This window comes from Siniperca chuatsi, linkage group LG16 (assembly GCF_020085105.1).
Source record: "Siniperca chuatsi isolate FFG_IHB_CAS linkage group LG16, ASM2008510v1, whole genome shotgun sequence".
NCBI classification, from domain to species: domain Eukaryota; kingdom Metazoa; phylum Chordata; class Actinopteri; order Centrarchiformes; family Sinipercidae; genus Siniperca; species Siniperca chuatsi.
The window spans coordinates 24,954,760-24,973,332 of NC_058057.1; the positions used below are offsets into that span (position 1 = coordinate 24,954,760).

At 38.5% G+C, this 18,573-nt stretch overlaps 3 protein-coding genes across 17 annotated transcripts in view; all 3 read right to left on the minus strand.

Annotated features, from left to right (window-relative positions):
* vash2 (vasohibin 2) overlaps nucleotides 1-4,359 on the minus strand; it is a 32,325-nt gene extending 27,966 nt beyond the window's left edge. The window contains exons 1-2 of one of the 2 annotated variants that reach the window (XM_044169097.1): nucleotides 4,152-4,359; nucleotides 2,276-2,720 (exon numbers count right to left, since the gene is read on the minus strand). In XM_044169097.1, the coding sequence (XP_044025032.1) occupies nucleotides 2,276-2,596 (321 nt within the window). In that variant the 5' untranslated portion in view covers nucleotides 2,597-2,720; nucleotides 4,152-4,359. Of the gene's footprint in view, nucleotides 1-2,275; nucleotides 2,721-3,623; nucleotides 4,115-4,151 lie in introns of those variants that run through there. The other variant, XM_044169096.1, reaches the window with a different exon arrangement.
* A 203-nt stretch (nucleotides 4,360-4,562) lies between these two features.
* Nucleotides 4,563-8,816, minus strand: LOC122863068. 2 transcript variants are annotated; one of them, XM_044169172.1, is made up of 8 exons: nucleotides 8,702-8,816; nucleotides 8,167-8,484; nucleotides 7,762-8,031; nucleotides 7,607-7,663; nucleotides 7,340-7,429; nucleotides 7,114-7,142; nucleotides 5,727-5,795; nucleotides 4,563-5,302 (listed from the first exon to the last, which is right to left on the minus strand). In XM_044169172.1, the coding sequence occupies exons 1-8, from the start codon at nucleotides 8,760-8,762 to the stop codon at nucleotides 5,201-5,203; spliced, it is 996 nt and encodes a 331-aa protein (XP_044025107.1). In that variant the 5' UTR covers nucleotides 8,763-8,816; the 3' UTR covers nucleotides 4,563-5,200. The 2 variants fall into 2 exon arrangements, with proteins under 2 accessions (XP_044025107.1, XP_044025108.1); XM_044169173.1 differs by lacking the exons at nucleotides 7,340-7,429; nucleotides 7,607-7,663.
* Nucleotides 8,817-9,050: 234 nt separating this feature from the next.
* On the minus strand, nucleotides 9,051-17,099 carry LOC122863051. 13 transcript variants are annotated; one of them, XM_044169122.1, is made up of 14 exons: nucleotides 16,702-17,099; nucleotides 16,118-16,456; nucleotides 15,710-15,982; nucleotides 15,526-15,570; nucleotides 15,106-15,195; nucleotides 14,980-15,008; nucleotides 14,577-14,633; nucleotides 13,646-13,714; nucleotides 11,559-13,104; nucleotides 11,325-11,417; nucleotides 11,155-11,182; nucleotides 10,723-10,809; nucleotides 10,608-10,636; nucleotides 9,051-9,850 (listed from the first exon to the last, which is right to left on the minus strand). In XM_044169122.1, the coding sequence occupies exons 1-9, from the start codon at nucleotides 16,760-16,762 to the stop codon at nucleotides 12,961-12,963; spliced, it is 1,107 nt and encodes a 368-aa protein (XP_044025057.1). In that variant the 5' UTR covers nucleotides 16,763-17,099; the 3' UTR covers nucleotides 9,051-9,850; nucleotides 10,608-10,636; nucleotides 10,723-10,809; nucleotides 11,155-11,182; nucleotides 11,325-11,417; nucleotides 11,559-12,960. The 13 variants fall into 13 exon arrangements, with proteins under 13 accessions (XP_044025057.1, XP_044025055.1, XP_044025054.1 ...); XM_044169120.1 differs by having other exon boundaries at nucleotides 10,723-11,042; XM_044169119.1 differs by adding an exon at nucleotides 10,980-11,042 and having other exon boundaries at nucleotides 11,155-11,417.
* Nucleotides 17,100-18,573: the final 1,474 nt, after the last annotated feature.

Below are 18,573 nucleotides of genomic sequence, written 5' to 3' on the forward strand. Positions count from 1 at the left end.
TCTGTTGTTCAGTCTGTAAAATATCAGAAAATAGCGAAAAATGTTCATCATGATTTCTCAGAGCCGAAGGTGATGCCTTCATATGTCTTGTTTTGGTTAATCCAAAACCTTCAATTTACAATGATATAAAGCAGCAAATCCTCACATTTATGAAGCCGCACCCAGCAAATGTTGGGTGTTTTGCTTCATATGTTACTTAAACAATTTATAGATTATCAATCACAATGAATTTGTGATTCATTGATGTTAATCGATTAGTTGACTCATTATTTCAGTACCACTTCGGGATGTTTGCTGGGGGAATGTTAACAAGCCTTGAATATTAAGGCAAATCCTCCTTTTCATTAAGGCTGGTTGTTGGTTGGAGTTTTTTAGTTTGTGTCATGTAAAACTAAAGTTACTGTAAATGACATACAGAACATTGCATTAAACTTCTCTACAAGGCAGTCAGAGGTCAGAGGTCAGGATCAGCTGTACAACAGCACACCCCTGGAGCTGTTTGGGTTTTAATGTCTTACTCAAAGACGCTTCACAGGGTGGGGAGTTATTGCGATTATGGTTTGAACCTCTGTTTACTGTAAGCGTATACTGCAATAGCGTTTTTGATATGAAACATGAATTTTTATGTCACTTTCTAATCTGTTTGTCTGTGTCGTTTCAGCTACTGATTGTTTTAAATTGCCTTTAGGAAGCATACATACAGTATTTGTCTAACCTACAGCCAAGTTATGATACGAATGTGTGTGTATTTGACGTGTGTGTGTGAGTCAGGAGTCACACACAAACTGTGACAAATCCAAAAAGCAGAATTAACATCACTTGACAGGTATGGTGAACAAATTTAGCACACTTGTTGTCATGGTAATGTGATGCATTCGTGTGTGTGTGAGTGTACACCTCAGAGTGTGTGTATTTGTGAAAACAGGTTGGCATTAACACCTAAGCGATGTAACTGTGAACACACACACACACACACTTCTCGACAGACAGCCATTATGTCTTCCACTGAGTAGCAGACACATGATCTGACGCCATGGCCCCTGATTCATATCACATTTATAATTTCCTCATTGACATCGGAACAGTACGCATACCAGGAGAAAAGAGAACATCTTGAGGTAGCAATATTATAAGATGCCATTTGTTTAAACTGAATATATTGGGCTGGGATAAAAAAACAAAAAAAACAATTTGAAAATATTACCTTGGGCTCTGAAAAATTGTGATGGCAATTTTTATAGACTAAAAATAATCCACAGTCTAATTGATAATGAAATAATAATCATTAGTTGATGCAATCAACACTGTGCTGCAAATATCAAGCATATTTAATAAAGACAGAACTCGCACTCGAGAAGAACAGAGCACCAACCTTCTCACAGCAAGGCAGCGGTGAGACCCGTCAACCCGTCTCAAACACAGTGAAAAGCAGTCCCATCATATAGCCAGCGTCTACTCTCTAGGCAGCCTGTAGGAAGAAACCTGTGCAGCTCTCACATTCATCCATCCTGTCTTGTCACAGCAGAGCACAACAGAGCTGGTTCCAACACTATAAAGTGCAGAGACCTTTGGATTCCTTCACAGTACGGCAGCCACAGGGAACACCGCAGGGTTCCACGGGGAAACCCTTCATAAAGAGTCCATTAACACTCAGTGCACTTCCATGAACCTCTAACGCATTGCTGCTGTCATGTACAACTGTGCTGATTTTTCATGTCTTAACTTATAAAAGGACAATCAAAACCCTGCCACATATCCCCACTAGCCTCTTTCCATATGTATTTTATTAACTGATTGTGTGGTAATTTTCTTGGTTACTTTTTATCATCACTAACTAATGTGGTTTGAATGCTAGAAAATATATGATGATTTTCAAAAAGGAGGGAGGCAGGGACATGAGGAAGGGCTTCAGCCATCCATTACTATGAATGGAAATAATCCTTCAGCTATATTTTCCAGCTATAAAACAGGTTTGACAAAGAGGCAATAACACAACGAACAGAGCTCCAAATTGCAGGTGCATTGTTCAACAGTACTGCAACATAAATTATAACAAGGGACGTTTTGGAAATAATGACAACATATGCTAAACACAGGCAAACCAAAAGATGAACAGTTCAGGTCAGTTCAAATTTCAAATGAACCAAGAGAGATATACTGGAACTATCCAGTATATTAGGTATCTAGTTGCTTCAAAGTTAAATATTTTCTCATGAAGTGATATTTTGTCTACAACTTCAAATACTGCAGGATGAACCAATCACAGCTGGCTTACCTTGGGAAGATATGCAGCATTTCGTATCCTGTCCACCATCTCCTGGCCCTCGGGGTGCACAGCACCCACATGGGACCACATCCTCTCCCAGGTTACGCTCTCAATGGGAAAACCGGTCCTGTTAACGTAGAAAAGAACACCTCCATCCTTCTCCTCTTCCTCCCCAGGGGAGCTGGAGCTGTTATTAGGGGGAGAAGTGGAGGAATCCTCCTGGGTGCTGCAGCGGAGGAGGCAGTGTGAGCTGGTGCTCTTGGACCGGCCATGCCTGCTCAGCTTGGCCGGGGTGGTGCCGGACCGGCTTGGGGAGTTGGGTCCCGTCATTGATCCCAGGAGGGCCAGGAGGAGGAGGAGGAGGAAAAGTTAAGGCAGGCAATCCTCCTCCAGCTACAAGAGCTTCTTCTTGTTTGTCAGTGTTGGACAGTACATATTGATCTTGAGGGCAAACCTGGCAGGGTAAAAAAAATAAAACTTCAACCATACCAGAACACATTTTGCTTCCTCAAAGCAGGCTTACAATACAGTAAAAATGTCATTACGCTTTATGAAATAGGTCTACAGTACAGTACAGTACAATAAGGATCAATTCTAAACAAAATTTCCATAAAAAAGGTACAGCAATGTTTTAATAAGGCGCTTCCTGTCAAGTAGATACACCAAAGAAGATCTGTGCCTTTCCTATTTTGGAAGAGGAATGATGGTGCTACAGCAGAGTATGAAGCCTTGACAACATGACAACAAATCCCTATAGGGAAGCACACTCCTCCCCAATGTAGCAACAGCTGAGCAAGATTGATTTCTTTCATAGAAATCCTACAATAAATGTAAAAAGCATAAATATGACAGCAAAATCGTGTAGAGAAATCATAGGTCCAAAATGACCCACGTAACATCCTATAGTAGCACACTAGGTGTTAGACAAAATCCTGTTATACATGATAAAATAACACTGAGAATAACACAAGTAGCCTAGGGCACCAAAGGTGTATGTCAAAATACACTTTGATGTACAAAGACGTTATTAGAAAATCAATAAATGCGAACACGGTTTTAGTCCGCATAATGATGCCAAAAGACTTAAGTTACAAATGTAGCTAACTCCTACCCTACAGAACGCTAAGCTATCTATAAACTCATTCATGAGTATAACAGAAACTAATGCAAATTTCTTTTTTAATTATATTACATTGATAGCATGCACACAATTAAAAGACAAACTTATTGCCGAACGAAAATGTCTTGAAGACACACTACTAGTGAGTACCACTGGCACAAGTTCATATCGATATCAGGGATTTTTCGTTAGAGTGCAGCCGCTGAAATATCCCAACCGTTATTAATCCAACCGTACCGTATTTTCCACCGGGGCTCCGATTTCAGATAGACGACAGTTCGTGCGGTATAAAAGGCATTTGACTCGAAAAACACACGGTGAGCAGAGGTGGGTCCCATTCATAACAAGGCGTCCTTGTCCACCACAGGATGCCTTGTTTTGGTTCCAGGCTTTGTAACTTCACCCCTTCTTGTATGTGTCAAGATAGAGCTAACAACCGTTGGGCTGGGAATACGGAAGATCCCACTAAAGTAAAAGCAGTACGTTCGTCGATCTTGCGTATATAAAGAATACGCGCTACCAATCGTTGCAGCATACTCATAAACCCATTATGTATTCGTCTGTGAGGGCTTTAAGCGTGTCAGTAAACGTATTATATTGAAAACGTCAACCAAACGAATCGTGCTCTCGTCGGAGCTTTTTTATTTTGAAAATATCCTCCGGAAGTCCTTCTGTTTTGCTAGCTAGCTGGCACTAGCCATCTCGCTTGGTCTCACAACACTGCTGGTTCCGTTGCCTCCCACCACCCCAGTCCGGGAAAATTACCTCTTCTGCGCATTCCTCCCCGTCAGCCGCCTGCACGGCGCCTCGGTATCCACTATCTCCCCAAAAAATCCGACTTCATGTTGATAGAGAAGGCTCCTTCAATCCCTCACATGATTAAATCATTGGGGATAAAACGGTCCTACTAGCGCCTGTATCTCTCCGTGGTACCTATCCCGGATGCTTCTCATTGGTCGAGCGAACAAAGAGGGGCGGGCCAACGAGTACGCTCTCCCCATATTTGGAACTGACGGAGCTTTCTGATTGGTGGATTTTGATAGACGATGGCGTCAACAAGTGATATATTTGCAACAAATGGGATTTTCTGCCCCTTGTTGCAACTGTTGATTTTGCACATTTTGTTCATTTTCAGTTGCTTGACAAGGTTAGTTCTCAAAATAGAACAGAATAAAATATAATTGAACAGAGTAGAATATAATAGAATTATTCTTTAAACAACAATCTATCCACACACCTCACAGAATAGAGACAGAATATGAGTTTTAATAAAAGTTCCAAATGTGGTTGTAAATAGCCTAATGATGACTACATGATATTAAGCAAGTTCACTGAGCAAAATGTATCATATTTACTGTATATGGCAAACAGCCATGTGAATGTTGGGCTATTACTTTCACATTGCGGTAGTAACTTAATTTACAACTCCCCCTTCTGGTCTTCTGGACAAAAAGCATTTTAGAGCAATACACGAAGGACAGGTGAATGCTTGGTTATGATAAAAATAACACTACAACATTATAATACTAGAAAATAACAGCTGGATGCAGTTGTTCAGCTGTATTAGAAACAATAAACACTGCACACAAAGTAACTGAGTTAGAACATGAGGATTAAATAAAATAATCTCCAAGAATTGGACTGCGTAGACAATTTCTCCACAAGAATTGGTGAATTCTTGTTAAAGTTACACTAAACTCACTCTGGGAATAAAAACTGACTTTGTTTTCACACCAGAAAGCTTTAACTAATGAACTATCAATGTAAAATAAATGTAATGATATTAAATGTAACTAATGTGTTTTGTTTTTTGGTTAGTTGATGGTGGCATAGAGGGTGGGATCAGCAGAGGCTCCAGCAGAAGAGGAGGGAGCTTTCACAATGCTGTAGGTCACTGCATCATCACCAGCCCGAACCTATAAGACAAAAAGGAACACAGTACAACACTTAAATTACACAACCGGACATGACACAGCACAGTTCTCCACAGCAAGGCAACACGATGAAAGATGATGCAACGCAGCATCCCACACCACATTAACACGACGCAACGTTCAATAATGAAATACATCAAATACACACAAAATAACTCAATAACATAAACACAGCACACTGCAATATCATAAAATGCAATAAAACACAAAGCAACATCATCACATGCAACACAGCGTATCACAACACAGCAAACATCACACACAGTTTAACACCGGCTGGCATCACAATCCTTATATAGAATATAAAATTATATGGGATTTAAGGGTAAAATAGAAACTTTTTTTTTTTTTTTTCATACTTTAATTTTTATATTCACTACCTACACTATTATAACAGACAGCTTACCCGGGCTTTACTGTTGGTCTTCCTGGTGTAGCTGATGGAGGCGTAGGAAACACCATCTTCAGGATCAGCCTACACAGAAGACAACATGATGGCTGCTCAGTAACATGTGGACTTAGACTTACTCGCTTTCTTTTTTCTGTTTCATTATTTTCTATTCTATTTCCATCTACGCTTGATTATATCATGTCTCTTTCAGTCTCTTTCAGGATTGGCAGGTATAAAATTCATTAAGTTGACTATTGTGTTTTTAAGCTGACTGAGCTTGCATTTTTATCTACAGCCCACTCTTTTTTTGTTTTTGTTCTGGTGCACAGCAGTTGCATCAACATCTTACCCTTTTCTTCTATGTTGCAGAAGAAAATTAGGCTTAAGAGTCACTGTGTGTCTCGGACAGTTATGTTTTGAAGAACACATACAAACACCAGTGAGTGTAACTTTGTACTGGGTGCAGTGTGTGATCTCACCGTGTCCTGACTGGTTTCTGGAGCAGACTGAGCCACTGCAGGAATAGTCAGGGCACAATACGAGCAACAGCGGTGCAATAAAATACATTTCTGTAGGTTTCATCCATTCAGGTGGTACATGTAGTGTGATGAAGCCTCCTGGATTAGTGGGAAAACTGCATCAACTCTACAACTTCAGCTCCGTGGATAAATTCATTTTGACTTGACAAAATGCAATCCAATACAACACCCCACCACACATACTTTCTCTATGAGGCTTATTATGTTCTGTTTTTGTTGACACTGTCATTGCACTCTATTGTTATTTTGGAGGCAGTTGTTTATGTAAGATGAACGAGATCTGGGACAAAAATGAGCTTTGGGCTCCTCGCAGTTTATTAAAAGTTTGCCTTAAGCCCCCCAAATCAACCGATATTCCTATGCTAGAAAACAACATGGCCGCAGGTTTGTGTGCGTCTGCACACAGTTATCATTTTCATTACTGTTGGTATCTTTTTTTTTTTTGGTCCCAATCCCAAACAACTTGCAGTGAATCAGACCACCCAAACCGAACCGACAGTGAACCAGAGGCATACGGGGCACCTGAGAGTCTGAAGCCCTGGGCAGTTTCTGGTTTTGCCCAATCAGAATTCATCCTTGGTAGTGTTGTACTGGACTGCATTAAGTGTATCAAGAATTTTGCTCAGATTTCATTTTTATGTGTTTTTAATCTAACTTGGTTTTCCTCACAATGAATTATTTGGCCTTTGCTGCTGCCACCACTTAGTGTCAAGGCAATATAGTCAGCACTGTTTATTCTTATCTTATTGTCGTTCAGCTATAGAATCATAGTTACAATGCTGAAAAGCAACTAGCACAAACACTGGTTTGCTCTGTAAAGTCATAATTGTATAAACATTTCATTATTCAGTTTTAAAACTCACTGTGTTTTTATCCCTCTGTGGTTTGTTCCCTGAAAAGACAAAAATAGAGTTATTTAGCTTCCATAGTCAAAATTCAGGTTTATCAAAACAAGAATAGAGTTACTGTCCAGGGTGTGCCTGCCTAGGCCCAAAGTCAGGATAGGCTCCAGTCATCAAACGGGGACCAGCGGTAGAAAATGGATGGATAGATTTTGTAGATAAAAGCTTCATTTGTAAATGTTCCCACCTTTATTTCTCTTCCATCTAATGAGTGTCACTGCAGTTATAAAGAGTACTGCTAAACCCACAGCCACAATGATGTACAACCACCACCAATCTAGAAATGGAATAGAAGAAGAACAGAAGATTTTTGGCTGCAGTTTTCTGTTCTGTTCAATCCTCCATCATCCTGTAGCTAAAAGAGAATTGCATATGCTTTTCTGAAATATTTTTTCTCAATCAAACAACAGACAGTCATACATAGAGATTGCTGAGAGATATATACCAAATATACCTTGTGGCTTTGTGGTTGTATCGTTGTTTTCAGGTGCGTTGCTTTTGTTTGCTCCTACTTTAGATAAAATCCATAAAATAATCAAATGCACTTAATTTGCACATCAGGATGAAGCGATTTTAAACGGCTCATCATATTCTCAACTGTTTTCTCACCTGAGGACTGAGGGCTGAAGGTAAACACTTTTCTAGTGTAACCATCTGTCACGTTACACTTCAATAACTCATAATTCTTTGATGTGTAAATAAAATGAGAAGTCGTAAAGGTCACATTGGCCGAGCAGTACGACTGTGATGTCATTAAGTCTTTGTTATCTTTATCCACATCTTTAGCGCCATACAGCCACTTCACTGTGTGTCCACACCGATGATATGTCAACACAGAGCAGGTTAACGTCACCTTATGATTGTCCTTATGTTCAGTCACTGGTGAAGATGGAGATATTGTGAGAGAAAAGAGTAAATTAACTTTATACACTTTGATAATAATTATTGTAATGTTTCAGTATATTGTTCTAACAAGACAGTTTGAGCTGAAAACATTATGATGTAAATACTCACTGGTAACAACAGACAGATCAAGAGTGTTTGGACCAGATTTGTTGAGCTGTTCGCAGAAGTAACGACCAACATCCTCGACTGTGACCTTCTTTATAACCAGAGAACAGTTCACTGTAACGCTCAGTCTGTCTGATTTAGCTTTGACAGTGTTAACAGTCTGCCCACGTTTAACCAGATCTTGTGCTGCTGTGCTAGGAAAACGACTGAAGAACCAGGAAGTACTGTCACATTTATAGTGATTTAACACATTTTCACAAGGCAATGTGATTTTATCCCCATCTCGGACAATTAAGGAGGGGCGATGTTGTACAGTTAATGCTGTAAAAGAAATGAGAGAGAAACACATGAACTAAAATAAGAATATAGCTGTTATGTTCATAGTTAGTGTGAGGATCATTTTAAATACAACATAAGTTTGTAAATGTCCCCCAAACTTAGTTTTCAAGAGACCACTGAACCCAAAACAAACAAGCATGAAGCAATCAAGTACTAGTATTATTCATTTTGTAAAGTGTTATACTGTATGTATCCTTACCTGTAAACTGAAGCACCAGTATCAGATACAAAAACATTTTAATCCATCTGAATTCAACCATTGTTCTTTTGTCTATCTTTTCTTTTCTATCTCTCGCGTGAACAGTGTGTATCACTTCCTCATTGTGACAGTTTTTCCTCTTTTGTCATTTGCTGCTGTTTATTGTGCAGTCATATACATATAATTTATGTATATCAGCTTTGACTTTCCTTCTGTCAACCAGTCAACACTCTGACATGAGCTGGGACAAATCTCCCCCCGGCCTGGTGTAGCTGGAATTGTTAACAGCTGTAGCAGGTGACATTTGGATTTAGACACTTCTCACTCATTCAGATGTTTAATACAACTCTCAAGGGTGAAATCATTTATTCAGTCAAAATGTCACATTGCACCTCCTTTCAGTTAGCTCTAAAGCCCTTTCAGAGCACCAGGATATTTGAATTAAACTGAACAAAGAAATAAATATTAACATTATTGCATATGAAACAATTACATGTGGTACATAGCTTAAAAAGTGATAAAACAGATTAAACAAATAAAAAAACTCAAAGTCTTTGAACTGTTACCTAACACTGGTACATCCATCACTGACAACTTTATGTTTAAAGCAAACAGCCTTATGAATGTTTGATCACTACTTCCTACTACACCACCTTCTGGACAAAAAGCATTTTACAGCAATAAAGCCTGGAAATGAAATATAATGGGGAAAAAACATTAGATCATTCTAAAAAAATATGATGTAACATACACAAAAGCAGTCAACGCTGCATACTGTAAATAAATGAGTGAGAGCATCAGGATAATATATTCAGAGACACATGCCCCACAAAAATGACACAACGGGACATATGACGTAGCGTAACATGGCAATGCTACATGATGAAAGGTAACATAAACAGCAAAACACCATCATGAAATCCAACAACGCAAAAGCAACGACAATGACAGAATGATTGACATCACAACTTTAATCACTAAATACATAAGCTTTGATGGATAAAAAACTTAATTCATTTCATTTCTGAAAAAACAAATTCCTCATTCACTGCCAACACAAGTATAATCAAGCAGACAGCTTAACCGGGCTTTACTGTTGGTCTTCTTGGTGTAGCCGATGGAGGCGTAGGAAACACCATCAGGATCAGCCTGCACAGACAAGACAACACGACTGCTCAGTAGCATGTGGATTTATACTGACTCACTCTCATACTTTTCTATCACTATGCGGTTAGGTTAATGTTACTTAGCAACAAGTAAAGCTGTGATCTGTCCATCAGGAAACTCCATAACTCACTTTAGTACTGCACTCTGTCGTCAAACTGCCCTCATAACATTATTGATATCTTCATGACCAAGACCAAATAGTTCCACTTTACTTGAGGTCAAGGGAATTATTCATGACACCATTATAAAAGCATTTGACAGTGTAATAAAACTTACTGACATCTTTATGACAAGTTCAAATGGTTCCACTTTACGTGAGGTAATGGGAATCATTCATGACACAATTATAATGGTCACATGACAGTCGTAAAAAACAAGCGCATATGACAGTCTAATGTGATGTTAACACATAAAGCTAAATAGTTTTATTTAAGTTTGCTAAGTAGGTCTGCTATGGCACGTTTATGTCAGGTTATGTTTTCTTGGTTAATGTCAAGCTGTCATGACAAAGACTCTCAAACGATGTCAAATTTGCATTAAAAGTGCCATAATTGACCAAATGACACTTAACAACAATACACCTTCATAAAGACTTCATGAACATGACAGGTGTCATGTCATGTCAGTCTTATGAACCCACCTTCAAATAAAGTGTTACCGAAAGAACTACCACAAACACCTGTTTGCTCAATAATTGTATAAATATTGTATAAACTGATGATTCGGTTTTTAAACTCACAATGTTGACACCCATCTATGTTTTGTTTGCTGAAAGGACAAAAAAGAGACTTGACTTTAGCTTCCACAGTGAAAATCCTGGTTTATCAAAAACTCTTGTTGATAAATTCTGTCACCTTTAGTTCTCCTCCATCGTACGACGGCAACAACAATTATCAAGAGTGCTGCTAAACCCACAGCCACAAGGATGTACCACCATCAATCTGGAATGAAAATGAAAACATTACACATTTTTGCTGCAGCTTTCTGTTTTGTTTAAAATGTTTTTTTTTAACAAAATCATTGTAAGTGATTTTAACGCTAAAGTTATGAAACATTCATTTGCAATTTTTCTTACTAAATCAAGCAATTTGTAATGGTACAAACACTGCACCCATGAGTCACACATATCATATCAGTCGATGTGTGATATGCTCTTGTTGTCCATCTGCAGTAACTAAATGAGAAGCAATGATGTCATCTAAAACCTTCAAAACCATCAAATAAACAATGTATTTTATTTTTCACATTGGTATTAAGTGATTTTAAACAACTTGTCATATTCTCACCTGATTCCTTCCCCTGGAGGACTGAGGGCTGAAGGTAAACAGATGCACTTTTTCAGTGTTACCATCTCGTAACTCGTAATTCTTTGATGTGTACATAAAATGAGAAGTCTTAAAGGTCACATTGGCCGAGCAGTAAGACTGTGATGTCTTTAAATCTTTGTTGTCTTTACCCTCATACAGCCACTTCACTGTGTGTCCACACTGTCCATGTGTGAACGCAGAGCAGGTTAACGCCACCTTATCAGGGTCCTCATGTTCAGTCACTGGAGAAGATGGAGATATTGTGAGAGAAAAACAACAAGAGTAAATTAACTTCATCACTGTGATCATAATTATTGTAATGTTTCAGTATATTGTTCTAACAAGACAGTTTGAGCTGAAAACATTATGATGTAAATACTCACTGTTAATAAGAGACAGATGAACATGAGCATCTTGACCTTGTTTAAATTCTCCTGATTTGAACTGTTGACAGTCATAACGACCAACATCCTCGACTGTGACCTTCTTTATAAGCAGAGAACAGCTCGCTGTAACACTCAGTCTGTCTGTTTAGCTTTGGAGATTTCACCAATCTGCCCAAGTCTAACCAGCTCTACAGCTGCTGTGTATCCTGAACCAGCAAAGAGCCATGTAGTACTGTCACATTTTCGCTGACCGTCTATCACATTTTCACAAGACAAAGTGACTTCATCTCCAACTCTGACAGCGTAGGAACAGGAAGCTGTCTGGTTGCTGCTGCAACTGAGAAGATGAGAGATAAATATGAAAAATGAACTGAAGTAAGAACAAGGTAATTATGTTTAGAGTTATTATGAGGATGATTTTAGATACAACAGATGCTTACAAATGTGTCTCATCCTTACAAGAGTCCGCTAAAATCACTATGTTAAAAACAAACAGCAGACTTGGCTGTCTGAGTTAAATTAGAATAGCATTACTAAAACAAAGATTGCTATCACTCTCTCGACAGTCAAAGTCTTCTTAAAGAGAAATATAGTATCTACTTCCTGTAATTAGTAAGGTGTCACTTCCTCATAGTGACTTTCCTTTTTCTCTTATGTCAGTTGCTGTTTTTTAACGTATCTCGTTGCTGTACGAACCAGTCAGTGCTCAAGACCTGGTGCAGCAGGTGAAAGAAAGTGAAAATATATCCCTTTTGGTCTTCCACAGTTTCCACTCATTCACTTGTTTAGTACGACTCTTACGGGTGATTCAGTGTGGATAAGGGATGTCACAACCCACTTCCTCTCAGCATCTTTTTTTTGTTTGAGTTCTTAGCAAACTAAATGTTAAAATTATTGCATATGAAACAATTAGAGGTGATACAGAAAAAAAGAGATTATTAAAGAAACCAGCCATACGAATATCAGGTTCTTACTTTTACTTTTTTACTAGTTTACTAGTTCACCTACTAAACCCTTCTGGACAGAAAGGTTTATTACAACAATAAATCTTGAAAATGATCATAAAAACAATTCTGGTCACATGTTCATGTAAGAACTGAAATGTAAAATTTCAATATTATAATAAAGTTTTTGTCTTTCCCTTCATGTATCAATAACAATGTCATTAATCTGCAGTGCATTAGGGTTATATACAAAAATATAAATAAATATTAAATGCTCTCCAGGCTTTTGACTGCATATACAATTTTTAAAGGTTAATGGTTAATTAAAAGTATCAATACATATTGGTAACACAGTACGAGTGAATTCTTGTGAAAAGCTCTCGCCGAATAAAAACTGACTTGGTTTTCTTATTAGTTATCAGTGTAAAAAAAAAAACTAATGATATGAGCTGTAACTACACTGTGGCCTCTTCTTTGTTTGGTTTGTTGACGGTGGCGTAGAGGTTGCTGGGATCAGATGAGGCTCCGGCAGAAGAAGAGGAAGCTTTCACAGTGCTGTAGGTCACTGCTGCATCATCATCATCATCTTTACTGCAAACCTTTAAAATAAAAGAGAAACAGCACGACACATAAATGACACAACAGGACATGACACAACATAATTCAGCACATTGTAATCCAACACAATGAAAGACAACAGTGCAAAGCAGCATCCAGACATTAAACAACAAATCAACAGTGAATAATGCAATGAAATACAACAAATCAGACATAAACACAAAATAACCCACTGTGATGCACCACAGCAGTGTAAAACAGTATGAACACAACCTTTTTATATATATATATATATATATATATATATATATATATTTGGTGCAGACATTCATGTCTCCCTCAGGATGAATTGTAATAATGGGCCTTTAACTTTTCATCTAGTGCCGTCCTCTTGTCATGCATCAGCATGTTAGCATTGTCATTGTGAGCATGTTAGCATCATGGATGGGGTTAGCATACTACATGATGCATTTAGCTCAAAACACCACTGTGCAGCCTCACGGAGCCGCTGTACACTCTTGCAGTAGTCTTGTTTCTTCATCCACACCCAACACGTGTATTATAATCAATCAGACAGCTCACCAGGGCTTTACTGTTGGTCTTCTTGGTGTAGCTGATGGAGGCGTAGGAAACACCATCTTCAGGATCCGCCTACACAGAGAAAACAACATTCAGAAGCGTGTGGGCATTCTAAGTTAGTTACATCATTTAACTTCTCTTTTTCTAAGAAGGAAGTTAGACTCATTTACAGAACAAAATATAACTGTTCATACTGCTACATTTAGAGAACAAATATAGCCGCAAGCGGCAATTCCAGGGTTCAAGCCAACAAAGACCGTTAGAAGTTTAAAGCTTTTGATCTGGACCTGGTCAAATGTGGCCTAGACGTGGCAAAAGCAGTGAAATCTCCCTCTTTTGCATTGTCACAAATAGAATGAAGAAAACAAACAATGTCTGATTTATAGCCTGATTTGTGTTACGCCACGCCCAGGTTTTTGCGTTTGTAACGCCCCCTAGTGGTTGATTTGAAGGAAACTTTCAGGGCCGGTTTCAGGTTCTTTTGTGGACACATCCTGGACGTTTTGTGATGATTGGCCCAACAGTTGTTGACTTTGGTCTATATATGTGCTGAGCCACGCCCCTTTTGAAAACTAAGTCAACAAGCTTCATACAACTTTTGATAGGCTTCATCCAATGATGATCCACCGAAAATTTGGTAGCAATCGCATCTACGGTTTAGGAGGAGATGTCAAAAATGTGTTTTTCAAAAAATTCAAAATGGCGGAAAATCTAGTTAGGTGGACTTTAGTGGTTCAAGAGGATTTTATGCAGAGCACATATTTCTGTGGAAGCACATGCGCATCATTTCTAGTTATTGGGCCAGGTTTTGTGTTTCTAGCTCATTCCAGCTCACGGGAATTTGAGCCGCGGCAGAAGACAACAAATAATAATAAGAAGAAGAAAGAACCCCTAATAACAGTGAGTGTAACTTTGGACTAGTGTGAGATCTCACCATGTCCTGCCTGGTCTCTGGATCAGGCTGAGTCACTGCAGGGTTCAAGCTCAGTCCCTGGAAAAATAGTCTAGTTACAGTTTGCATTTAAATCAATGGGTACATATTACAGAATATACTGTGTGCCATGCTGTAAATTCGCACATCTATCACATATACCTTCTTCAGTTTTTTTTCAAATAGCCTATCCCTCTCAAGCTAAATTATAAATTTGATTTAGAATGCAAAAATCTGTATCAAAGCCAAAGGTCAGCAAAACTGGTCCCTTTGCTGACACTAGCTGCTGCTGAGTACTGTTTACTCTAGAACCACAGTCACTTTAGTAATTGTGAAGAACTACCACAAACACTGTTTTTGAAGGCATAACTCTATAAACATTTGATTATTAACATTTAAAACTCACCACATTTTCATCCATCTGTGTTTTGTTCCCTGAAAAGACAAAAGAGAGTCGACTTTAGTTTGTACGATGGAACCCAGGTTTATTAAAACACGTTGTTCTAACAGTTTAATCTGTGGTTGCTCTCACCTTTAGTTTTCTTCCGTCTGATGACAACAACAACAATGATTATTAAGAGTGCTGCTAAACCCACAGCCACAATGATGACCCACCACAAATCTGGAAGGAGAATAAAAACATTAAAAATATTCTGGCTGCAGTTGTCTGTTCTGTTTAACATCATGTAGCTAAAATATGAGAAATTACATGTGGTTTTTGCAAAACCTTTGAAACATTTTTGTGAAGCACATCATTTTTCTGTTGGTACAAATCTCATCTTTTAGTTAACACGTCTATTATGTCTACATTGACTGTATCTTACATTGCATGTTTTTTAAATAGTAACTTTAAGCAATTTAACCATACAATAAGATGTTGATATTTTTCAGGATATGAGGACATCATATGAGTGAGAGAGAGAGAGAGAGGTGTAAGGTGTTAAGGCACTACCTTGTTTTGTTTCATCCTTTTCTGATATCGCCACTAATGTGCTTCCTTTCGATTTTGTTGAATACGATATGAAAAAATAAAACACAACTTGAAATAAAATACTTCATGTTTACCATCTGAAGAGACTAAATGAGAAAGAATGTAGTCTTAAAACTTAAAATTCATCAAATAAAACCAAATGTACCTGTTTTCTCACACGAGGACTGGAGGCCAACATTACACAGCAGCCTTTGTCCACTCTTATTATCTGTCACGTTACACTTCAGTAACTCATAATAGTTTGACTTCTGATCAAGAGGAGGAGTTGTAAATGTCACAGTGGCTGAACAGGTAAGCTGTGACGTCTCCAAGTCATTCTTATTACCCTCATACAACCACTCGACTGTGTATTCACACCCTTCATACGTCAACACAGTGCAGAACAAGATGTCTGTATCATTGTTCTGATGTTGATCCACTGGAGAAGATGGAGATATTGTGAGAGAAAGGCAACAAGAGTGAAATTAACTTCACTGTAAGTATAATGTAATGTTTCAGTATATTGTTCTAACAAGACAGTTTGAGCTGAAAACATTATGATGTAAATACTCACTGTTAATAACAGACAGTTGAACATGAGCATCTGGACCTTGTTGTTGTCCTGATCTGAACTGTCTGCAGGAGTAACGACCAACATCCTCGACTGTGACATTTTTTATAACCAGAGAACATTTTGCTGTAACGCTGAGTCGGTCGGATTTAGCTTTGGAAATCTCATTTTTCCAAATCTGCCCAAGATTAACCAGCTCTTGTGATGATGACCGAATATGACGACTGACAACCCAAGAAGTACTGTCACATTTGTCCTGGTTTTTTATCACATTTTCACAAGGCAAAGTGATTTCATCTCCAACGCTGGCAATGAAGGAGGGGGGGTTCTGTCCAATTACCGCTGTTGAAGACGAGAGATAAATATAAAAAAAATTCACTGTGATAAGAATATGGCTTTTGTGTTTATAGTTGTGTGAGGAAAACATTAAATACAAACAAGAGCAAATGCTCCATATACAAATATCTGCTCAACACATGTTCAAAACAAACAGCCAGCTTGGCTGTCTTACTTAAACTAGTATTAGTTACTTAAACATTACTAATTGTATTTCTTTTATTCATGTATGTGTTTTGTATATATATTACCTGTAAACTGAAGCCCCAGTATCACAAATAAAGACATGTTAATCCATCTGAATTGAACCATCTTGCTTCTGTCTCTTGATCTCTTGTTCTCACGCCCTCAACTGTCGAAGTCTCTGAACTAGTGCTTCTTTAAGAGCGATGCAGCATTTACTTCCTGTTATTAGTAAAGTGTCACTTCCTTATAGTGACTTGAATCTTTTCCATTCTTTCAGTAGTTGAATTTCTGTAGACAGAGTCCATCAGCTTTTCATCTCTGAATTTCTTGTAGATATCTAAACAGCCAAAAAGCCAGATGTGGTTCAGTGTTGAGATAAAGGACGTGAGCCACTGATGTGTTTTCAGACGAGTTCTCAGCCGAACAGATGATGCGGAGGGAATCTGTTGCTCTGACTGATGACTAAACTCCTCCTTCCGTCAGAGTCATGCAAGAGAAACTTCAGGTCAACAGGGATTGTATTTGCAGTTGAACTAATTCTCAATACAATGAATGAAATTAAAAATGCACAAAAAACATTTTAACAACTTTCCTTACTTTGCTGTATGAAACATTAGAAAAGTGATATGAGTTGATAAGAATATTTACAGATGCAAACAATAAATTTTACAGGATTTCCCCAGTTTTCAGTCATTCAGTACTTGATTTTGCATTTAAATTTGTGGCAATGATGTTTGACGTCCTGAAAAGACGAGGAGGCGGAGACTGGCCCTAAAATAGAGCTGAGTAAAAATAAAATTCTCGGTGATGTTTGATATCACACAAACGCAAAAGTGAATCAAACTCCTCGCCAGAATGTGACGTCTGCGGCTCATGGTCCAGTGTGGTGATACTGGCACAAATGGGTTGATACTGTAGTGGTTTTAGAACTGTTGGTTCCTCTTTGCAGCTTAGTAATTTTTTCTGAGAACTGAAGGGGAAGTGTTTGGGTGTAAATGTGGTTAACAACAACAGCAACAGAGCTCTGGGAGGTTTTACGCTCTAATGTTGACCAGCTAAGGCTATCGGGATCAAACAGTCAACACTTTTGTTAACACATGGTGCTCTCTGATTGCATCCTTGGAGGTTTCGGGGTCACTCTGAGGCCTTGTCAGTGTTTGTTGATAGACAGTGATGATAATTTAACTTATATATATTGAATAGAGCTTTATAGTAGTTCAGGCAGGTGGCAATTATTTTAAATTTAAAGTCACACATTAGTTTTGTTGGATAAACCAAGTAGTTGTGTTGCCGAAAACAAAATCTCGCGATAGTTTCTGAAGACCATCACTCCGGCTAATCCAAAAATGGGCAAAGAGGTGGAGCTGAGGTGGGCCGAATGAACCATGGTTTATCAAACTACCTAGCGGCTAGCCACCTGAGAGGGCACCTACCTGTCACTCAAAGTGGCCAGGTCCTTAATTATGCATAACTTTAAGCCTTAATACAATTTAAATGGTTGAGTTATAATAAAAAATAAAATAATAATAATAATTCACCCCCTGTACAGTTGTCATGAATGGGGAAATTAGCTATAGAGACTAAAACAGTTTTTTGTAACTTGGCAGCAGCACAAGTTCATTTCTGCTGTAACGTTTTAACATGGGAGTGGATGGGGGATTGGCTTGCTTTTGGAGCCAGCCTCAAGTGGCAATTCAAGGAACCGCGGTTTTTGGCAGTTCTGAATGCCCAGCAGTCCCTTATATTTTATTACAGCCCCAAAAGAGCCCAAAAAGCAAAGATTTTCCTTCCAGCTGACTGTTGATGTTTTGAAACTGAACACAGTTCACAGATGAATCAGCAGAACCTGAACGCACCATCAGTGACTGTCTGATCTGATCTTTACCTGACTGGCTGCTGGACCAGAACGCTTCACTGTTCGGCTTCTTACTGAGTTC